The sequence below is a fragment of the Hyposmocoma kahamanoa genome, unplaced genomic scaffold (assembly GCF_003589595.1).
Source record: "Hyposmocoma kahamanoa isolate Upper Pololo Valley unplaced genomic scaffold, ASM358959v1 277, whole genome shotgun sequence".
Lineage (NCBI taxonomy): Eukaryota > Metazoa > Arthropoda > Insecta > Lepidoptera > Cosmopterigidae > Hyposmocoma > Hyposmocoma kahamanoa.
In genome coordinates this window covers 50,876-60,226 of record NW_020653774.1, presented here as the reverse complement: position 1 = coordinate 60,226, position 9,351 = coordinate 50,876, and the positions used below count along the sequence as shown (strand labels likewise).

At 39.4% G+C, this 9,351-nt stretch overlaps 2 protein-coding genes across 2 annotated transcripts in view; both read right to left on the bottom strand.

The window, feature by feature from the left end:
• The window catches only part of LOC113229087 (tuberin), a 20,850-nt gene extending 16,464 nt beyond the window's left edge, over positions 1 to 4,386 (bottom strand). The window contains exons 1-7 of the mRNA XM_026462581.1: positions 4,097 to 4,386; positions 3,891 to 4,027; positions 1,061 to 1,318; positions 685 to 996; positions 414 to 608; positions 204 to 345; positions 14 to 138 (exon numbers count right to left, since the gene is read on the bottom strand). Of these exons, the coding sequence (XP_026318366.1) occupies positions 14 to 138; positions 204 to 345; positions 414 to 608; positions 685 to 996; positions 1,061 to 1,318; positions 3,891 to 4,027; positions 4,097 to 4,160 (1,233 nt within the window). The 5' untranslated portion in view covers positions 4,161 to 4,386. The remainder of the gene's footprint in view (positions 1 to 13; positions 139 to 203; positions 346 to 413; positions 609 to 684; positions 997 to 1,060; positions 1,319 to 3,890; positions 4,028 to 4,096) is intronic.
• Positions 4,387 to 8,598: 4,212 nt separating this feature from the next.
• Positions 8,599 to 9,351, bottom strand: part of LOC113229082 (60S ribosomal protein L38) — a 9,024-nt gene continuing 8,271 nt past the window's right edge. Inside the window, exon 4 of the mRNA XM_026462575.1 lies at positions 8,599 to 8,661. Within this exon, the coding sequence (XP_026318360.1) occupies positions 8,636 to 8,661 (26 nt within the window). The 3' untranslated portion in view covers positions 8,599 to 8,635. The remainder of the gene's footprint in view (positions 8,662 to 9,351) is intronic.

Here is a 9,351-nt window from a genome sequence, read left to right as displayed (position 1 = left end):
CGTGGCCGCAGGCGTCCAGCAGCTCCAGCAGCGCTGCCGCCGCGCCGCCCAGCTGGCCCGCCTGCTGCAGCTGCTCCACGCTCGTGATCACGGCGTGCAGCCGCGCGTGCAGCGGCTCGTTGCGCGGCCGCAGCTCGCCTGCGGGCCGGCGGCGCCGTGAGGGGCCCGCCCGCCGCGCGGCCGGGCGGCGGGCGGGCACTCACGGTCGTGCTCGTGCACGGCGCGCAGGACGTCCAGCACGGCTTCCCAGGCCGGCTCGTGCAGCTCGTGCGGCGCGCGCGTCACGAGCACCTGCAGCGCCAGCACCACCTCGTACGTCACCACCGGCGCGCGCAGCTCCAGCGCCTGCGAAACGGCGAATCGCGTCAGCCGCCGCCGCGCGAGCCCGGGCCGCGCGAGGTCTCGGCGGGCACCTTGAGGAAGGCGGGCAGCACGGCCAGGTGCGACACGCGCAGCGTGGGCACGCGCCGCGGCCCCCACAGCGCCATGCTGACGTAGAAGACGCAGCCGCGCGCCAGCCCCGCCTCGGCGTCGCCCTCGTGCAGCAGCTCCACCAGCTCGTGCAGCGCCGCGTAGCCGATGTCGGCCCCCAGCACCTGCCGCATCAGCTGCGCGACCGGCGAACGCGTTAGCGGCGGCCGCGCCCGACCGGCTCGGGCGGCGGGCGGCGGACGGCGGCCGCACCTTCCAGCTGCTCTGCGCGTGCTGCTCCAGGTTGACGGTGCGCGCCAGCGTGGCGACGAAGGCCCGCAGCGCGGCGCGCGGCAGCAGCGAGTACGAGGCCACGGCCTCCAGCAGCGCCACGCCGGCGCCCACCGCGCCCTCCGCGCCGCGGCCGCAGCACACGCCGCACGCCACGTCCACGATCCCGCACACCACGTCCTCGTCGAGCGAGCTCGCGTTGTACTTCACCACGTTGGTCACCAGCTGCAGGCACTCCACCAGCAGCGGCGGTTGCTGAATGCGGGGCGCCCACTCGACGAGGAACGCTCCGATCTGCGGGCGAGGGCGCGTCAGCGGCGCCGCCCGGGGCGAGGCGGCGGTCGCGGCGGTCGCGGACCTGCTCCTCGAAGCACGCGATGTTCTTGCCGTTGCCGGTGAGCGCGTGCAGCAGGCGGAAGCGCGGCGCCGCGTCCTCGGGCGCGTGGCCGGCGTGCGTCTCGCGCAGGTAGCGGAACAGCACGGTGCGCATGGCGCCCGGCCGCTCTTGCAGCGCGTCGGCCAGCGCGCGCAGCAGCGCCAGCTCGCCGTGGCGCGCCTCCGCGCCCTCCTCCTCCAGCAGGTCCCGCGTGCAGCGCCACACGCGCTCCGCCACGCCCTGCGGCACGGCCCGGCGACCCTCAGTCTCCCGCGGCCCCGACCCTCGTCTCCGGCGGAAGGCAACGGCTTCCACGGGAGACGACACGCTCGAAAGACGTGGCGTCGTAGACCCGTCATCTTATTAACCGCGCCTACGTTTCGGACCTATTACCTTATGTATGTATATGTGACTAGTTCATTTTGCATGTTTCCTTAGTAGCGAAACAGAAAACTGATGAATCTTTATCGTAATATATGAACGAATACTTGTAACGAACTCGTTTATCTGCATATTTGCAAATTCCACCATATTCTTCCTCTTTATGTGCGTCGTCGCCGATTGCACATATATTTTAAAAATAGCTCACAACTGATTGTCCTACTATAGAAACCCAACTTTTTCAAGCACTTCAACATATTAAATGGAGTAGTGGGTGTGTCATAGCAAATTCACAACTAAGGACATGAAAACGTTGTGCATATCTTTACTGCAAAATCTCTCAAATATATTTCTCAAAATATATAAACATTTACAAAAAAAAAAGGGGTGTGCCCCGAAATACTAAACAAAAATACAATGTTGTTATTCAGTCATACAAAAATAAATAGGAAAATTAAAATAAAAACATGTTAATTTTTAATACTACGATGAATGTTAATTATTTTTAATGTCATTATTTGAGAAGAGTATAATTGCAATGGCACCAAAAATCTATAATAATTTGCCATTACAGGTAAGGCAGAATGAAAATTTTGCAAAATTTAAACGCACATTATTTGAGTATTTAATTGAAAATTCATTTCATGCATTCATTGACTTACAATTCTATGGACGTCGGGTCCGCGCTAAAAAGTGTCCGCACTTGTAACGCGCTAAAATCGTATACAGAGCGCCAAACTCCGCTTTAGTCTTCATTTGTTCGACTGACAGCGCGATACTGCGATGACATTACAATTTAAATTTCGGATAGGTTGACTTGGGACATTTTTTTCGTGGTTTTTGTATTAGACCCGTCGTCCATTTATTTGTAAGTCAATGCATGCATTAAAAAAATTTTGTTAACTAATTTCACATTAATTAATTAATTATTTATTATTGAGACAAACGTCACTGTATGACATTGATTAATTTACATTGATTATTATCTTAATTAAATTACTTTTGTTTTGATGTCCTAACTGTTGTAGATTTTAAGACTTGGTCCTGTGAAGGTGGAAGCCTATAATCACTGGTTTATGACTATTTAATGATTATTATTAGTGTCATTTTATTATTATTATTATTTGGAAGTATTGGACAAGTATAATTAATAATAATAGTATAATTCATATGCCTTGATCATTGACTTACAATTATATGGACGTCGGGTCCGCGCTAAAAAGTGTCCGAACTTATAGGGCGTTAAAATCGTATACAGAGCGTCATTCACGCTTTAGTCTTCATTTGTTCGATTGACAGCGAAGCAAGCAAAATTAGACAGTACTGCGATGACATTACAATTTAAATTCAACGTTTTAGCTTTTTCATATTCCTTTAATAATAATAATAATAATAAAAAAATCTTTACATGTCACTACGTTTAAATAGGTTGACTTGGGACATTTTTTTCGTGGTTTTTGTATTAGACCCGTCGTCCATTTGTTTGTAAGTCAGTGGCCTTGATGGTACGTCATGGCGATCATAAAATAAATGATATCATCTTTATGGTACCCATGATGATGAATAAAATGATTTGATTTGATTTGATTTTTCATAACAATGTTTTTCACTCTTCATTCAAAACTAAAATTGGCACTACCTTACCCCAAACGTTTGTCACTTCATAAAATACAAAATGTCACAATAATAATGTGCATGTTTTTGTATTACAGATCTTGATTGAATGTAGTTTCTGTATTAAAGTGGTTTGATATGCAGTTTCATACTAAAAATTTATGTAATATGCAAAAAATTAAATGTATATGTAAATAAGTATGTAACGAAACATAGTATTTTAAAAAATTCAAAAAAATTCTAAGTTCGTATAATTTCGACCAATTGACTCAAACCAAAATTTTCTAGGAATGCCTCCAAAAACAAACTGAATTACTTCATATATCTGACCTTCCCATGGAATACATGCTGATGAACGATGAAGATAGTATCTACCTTTAGATTTTTACGTACCAATTGCATTAAGTATGATTAGAGTATAATTTTATGATTTAAGTAAGAAACCAAACTGTATTCTCAAAAATGTTAATATTAGTTTTAAGACGAAAATATATTTGAATATTATTTATTATTTGCTTTTTACCATATTAATTTATTTATTGCCTACTATTACTTAATGCCATAGTGATTAAATCAATTATATTTTGCCAATGTTAAATTTTTTTGTAGTATTTTATAACATGCTTTTCGTTACATACAATTATTTTGAGAAATGGTCACATTATGGTATATTACTACCACTGTAGTATTTTGACTTTGTCTCAAATTGTTTTCAATATTGATTTAAATGAATAGCTCACATTACAATGAACTGAGAAAATGGATGTTAATGATCAACCCAAATCAAGTGAAAAGGTCGACTGTTAGCAAAACTTACGTCCTGCATGCGAGAGTGCGGCGCGCGGTCGGCGAGGTCCTTCGCGGCGCGCAAGCGGCGCGGCAGCGGCGTGTCGGCCGACAACTCGCGCTCCAGCTCCGGTGTGAGCGACAGCTCGCCTCGCGCCGGAGCCGCGCCTGCAATTTGCACCCGTCACATCTTGCCTGCCTCCCTGTCATCCATAGAACTGAACCAGTTCTGCTCACCTTTCTTGAAGAACACTTTCAGCTTGTCCTGCAGCGACTTTGTATCCCGGTCCCGGGACCCCATTGTGGTTCGGCTATTAAGTGCCGCTCCCCGCACCCTTTAAAGATGCCAAAAATCTACTGAAGCAATTACCTAGGAATGAGGACATGGAAGTAAAAAGACATAATTGTTAAAAAAAAATCTTTCTACCGCCTTGAATCTATGAAAATTATTTTTTATTTACGAGACAAAAAGATAAATCGCTTGAAACTTTAGAGACCAGCTGACAGAACAGGCTGACAGTTGATTTTTTTTTTGGTTCTGTTTTTTCCATTGGAAAAGACAAAGGCTTAAGTGCCTTTGTACCACAGAACACTATACTCACAAGAAGAAAAGCGATTTCATACAAAAAAAACGAAACCGTAATTGTAAACACTTGATAATAAGGGGGGTTAAATAATAGGAAGCGGGAATATACATTTTCATAAAGGCGGGAATTTTTAAACAAATTCGAACCACCTAGCGCGGGATTTCCATTATTATTACACCTAGTTATAGAATATAAAGATGAAATAGGGAAACGTACATACACTACACATATTTAATAATATATGTAGTGTATGCGTTTCCTCATTTGATCTTTATTTTAATGTTTCTATAACAGAAACAGACGAAATAAAGGTCAAATGTATGGCGCAAAATATAAAGACATTTAGGAAATGAAACAATTTTTCCGGATTTAAATCGCGTATATTTATTTTTCAAACAAACCAGGTTTGTTTGAAAATACAAATATACGCGATTTAAATCCGGTAAAATAGTTTCATTTCCTGTGTGTAACAATCGCGAAAACCTAAGAACTCGATATAAAAACACGTTCAATCAAAATAATCAAACGTACTAAATCAATTATTTAAACTAACTTAAGAATACAGGTGTATTGGTAAGGATTATACGTTTTGAAAAAATCACCAAAATTTATTAAAGTTCATTTTTGGATTGAGTAAAAATGAATTTCGATAACGGGTACTTTTCCTCGATTACAATGACTATAATAATTTGCAAATTACAATGTTTACTGGCAAGCACAGTGTATTTTTGATATTCAAATATTTACAGAAAAGACACGTTACTCAAATTTGGAATACATGCACTTAATGTTATTTGACATTATACGAGCAATCTTTAAAAATCTTAAACACTCACAATTTCTGATTTTACTGACATTTGCAGATTTAACGGAATTTAGTGTAGTAAATGAGTACGGTATAATATACCCCTACTTGCATACAAATATGTCCTGTGTTGATACTTATTACCAGTGACCGAAGTTGAGAAATTAAATCATTGATATTTAAACTTATTCAAATGATAACTTAATAATACAGGTGTATTGGTAAGGAGCTATATTGTTTGAGAAAATCGGCAAGCCAAAAAAATTAAACAGCAAAATTTTAAAACGACATGGGAAAGAATTGACTAAAGTTCAATTTTCCGATTGAATAAAAATTAATATTACAATTTAAATAATAAAATCATAATAGCAAATAATATAAATAATAGAAATAGCAAAATCAACTATTATAGTAATTGCTCGTAAATTAACGTTAGGCGCTATTTATAAAAAATGAATCTTCATGCGTGAACAGCCACCCTTCGAGGTGGATGATTTTCTTCAAAATAAAATGGGACCACTATGGAAGTATCCCTTTTCCAACAAAAAAAAAATCATTAAAATCGGTTCACAAATACCGGAGTTATCGCGTAACATACATACAAAACAAAAAACATACAGACGAATTGAGAACCTCCTCCTTTTTTGAAGTCGATTAAAAACTTAAATATTCACAATTTCCGAGATTTTTGTATTTTTGATATTCAATTATTATAAAAATATAGAAAAGACTTACACAGTACTTAAATTTGGAATACATGCACTTAATGTTATTTGACATGATATCAGCAATCTTAAAAAACCTTAAATGTTCATAATTTCTGAGATTTTGCTGACATTTGCAGATTTAACGCAATTTTGTGAAGTAAATAAGTCCTGGTAATAAATAAACCCTATCTGCATATAAATACGTCTGCAATTAATAGATTCAGGCGTTACTTTGCGGAAGTCCATGTCAATAAAAATGGAAGTTAATTGTGCAAAATAACTGTGCTTGCGTTGAATAATTTTTTATGCAGTTAATTTTCCCATCCTCCCTCCAAATAGTCCAAATACCATCACCAAATATACCCGACACGTATTTCGCCTCTCCACGAGGCATCCTCAGGGGCTGTTGATAGTTCGACTCTCGGTCGAAGAATGAGCTCGTTCAGAACGGTTGGTATCATAGATGATAGATACATGGTTGGTATATTTATACCCCGCTACCCCCAGTGTTACTAATTGTGGAAACCCGACCGTAATAAAGGTGATGATGCAAAATTCAATTGAAAAAACAAAAATTGCTCACTAAGCGAACTTTTCGAGTAACTCATGTTTACAATTTGCAACTTTCGTAAAAAGGGGTGCTCAACCTCAGGTTTGAGTGACATATAATCGTAGCTCCTACCAATTTTTTTTTTGCCGTTTTGTTTCTTCTTTTAGTGTGGTCGTAGTTCTTGCCAGACCAGCAGCAGCACAAAATAAAATTGAAGAGGCAATGTGCGAGATGCTGGAAACAGCACCTCATTTAATGATATAGACCTTATTTACCTACACCTAAGCAGTTTTTAGATTTAGATTTTTTAAATTCAAATTTTATTTTTAAGAATTTTTCATTAAAACAAAGTTTTTATTTAATTCCATCACTTAGAGTCGTATTCCTGAACTCTACTCAATGCTCAAGCCAGGACTTGAGTATGATTTCTAGTGCTTTAAATCAAACTCAGACAAGCAAACTGTTGCCCATTCACAAGGAAACCACTGCCTACTTCTAACCTTTCAAGTGCTTCATTACCAGAAACGGCCAAATCCATAGATACTTATATATCTTAATAGAATCCATATCTGTGGTCAAATCCATTAAGCAACATTCAAAATCGGTCAAATCCTGAGTTAGTTACTTTTAATATCAGTCAAATCCTACCTTATTTACAAATCCATTAGATAATTCTAAATTTTAGACCATTTTTGTATGCGACTAGAGCAGTTTTTTACATAGGAGTAATCTTATATTTCGTCTGAATTATACTAACCAAAGTGGCGCCAAACCGCACTTTGAACGGGGGCTACCATATGGAAAAAACAGTTTTAGTCTGGTACTGAAAAAAGTGGATTTGGCTAATTTTAAAACTGACTATTTTTTCCCATCCTGTAAGTTTTGAAACTAAGGGTCGTATTCCAGAACTCTACTCAAGGCTCAAGTCAGGATTTGAGCAGACTTGAGTATGATTTCAAGCACTGGAAATACGATCGTAATGGCAAGGACTCGAGTATGATTTTCAGTGCTCACTGCAATACTCAAGTCCTGACTTGAGTATTGAGTGGAGTTCTGGAATACGACACTTAAGCCATTCAATTTATACTTAATTGTATTAAATATTTTCTGTTAGCAAACTTTTTTACAATCCATCATGGTGACCGTCAGGATGGCTGGTCGCCTGTGTGATTTTTTTAACCAATGTAGACAGGAAGCGTATACCTTTAATTCGTGAAAGTAGCAAATACATACTTCTGGAAAATCTGCTCCCTTTACCTATCCATATTGTATTTATTTCCTCGCAAATATGATGAAAAACATTATGTCACAACAGGGAAAAAATACGAAACTCGAATAAAAGACCTCAGCCTTTGGCGGCTTATAATAGGCCCTCGTTAGTATTGTCGTATTCACCGTCCTTAATACACAATGTATGTACTATTTTATAGCTGAATACATGTCTGGGTGTTAATACTGATCGAGTATGATCACCAATGCGATGCTGGTATGGATCACCAATAAACGGCCGAGAAACTAAGCTAACCACTCAATCAGGTTTTTATGACTAGTAGAATCAGAGTACTTTGTTATGACTAGAAACAAATAAAAAAAATTTTAGTGCAATCAGATCTAAGCTAGGTGCTGTGGTTCTCAAGATTGAGGAATGATGCTACTAGAGCAAGCTTATCCTCCAGTGTAAACAGTTAAACGAACCAAGACCGTTATAAATTTTGAACGGCGCCGGCGGACAATAAAATGTAGTTATTTTTTTGCGATTACAACCCACTAAAAGATTTTTACCAGCTAGTCAAATCTCAAAAATGTCTTGATAAACGGCAAACGGCTTTGCAAAAATAAATTATTAAAACACAACTTAGTTCGGTATCCCACATTACTTATAAATATTGGAAAAAAAAAAGAAAATCGTATTAACAGCAAAATGTAAATATTCAATACCTACTTCATTGCTTTTCCTTAAGAAAAATGAGGTTATGCGCAAATTGTTACATTACTACTTTCTAACAAGCAGTTAAATTTTCTCTTGTTCTATCGATTGTTGGTGTTTTTTGTGATTATAGTATTTACTGTGAACAAAATGAAACAATTAGTTGATTTTTGTTTTTATTTATTACTGTAAGTTTTCCATCACTTGACCTCCTTTACCTGTAGACCTGTAACAACATACAATAATCATTTTACCATCATAGTAATGCTTTATAATTTCGTAATTATATACAGGGTGAAATCGAAATAATTAGTATCCTTTTAAAGTAAGACTCTACTTATGATACCTACATTGGGATAAAAATTTAATTAAATTAAACTCCATTAAATATACAAATATCAAACGCGGGTGTTTCAAAACAACTATCGTCAAAACAAATTAAGCCCTAACGTATTTACGATCTTCAACTTTGCAATGAACACGTGGATTGCAAGTGCACCGTTGCCAAATGGGCATTGTTCATTTTTTTCAAACTGTCTATTTCAAAACCCATTTCGAGGAATAATGTTGCTGATTAATATTTTCTATGTATTTGTCAATATTACTTTGAGATTCTTCATGTTTTTCAATAAATAGTATTGACCATTATTTTTTATTTATTTGACATTCAATGACGTCATCAGTGGCTCTATGTTTTGTCCGTGCGTAACGCAAATCAAAAACGCAAAAAAAATTAAATGTCACTTCATCAACATTTGTAAACATAATAATAACCTTACTATCTTTGCAACTTTTAATTTCGCTGCCGGGAGACAAAATATCAAATATAACACAGCTATGGAATACAACAAAATATCAACTATAACACGGCTATGGAATACAACAAAATATCAAATATAACACGGCTATGGAATAC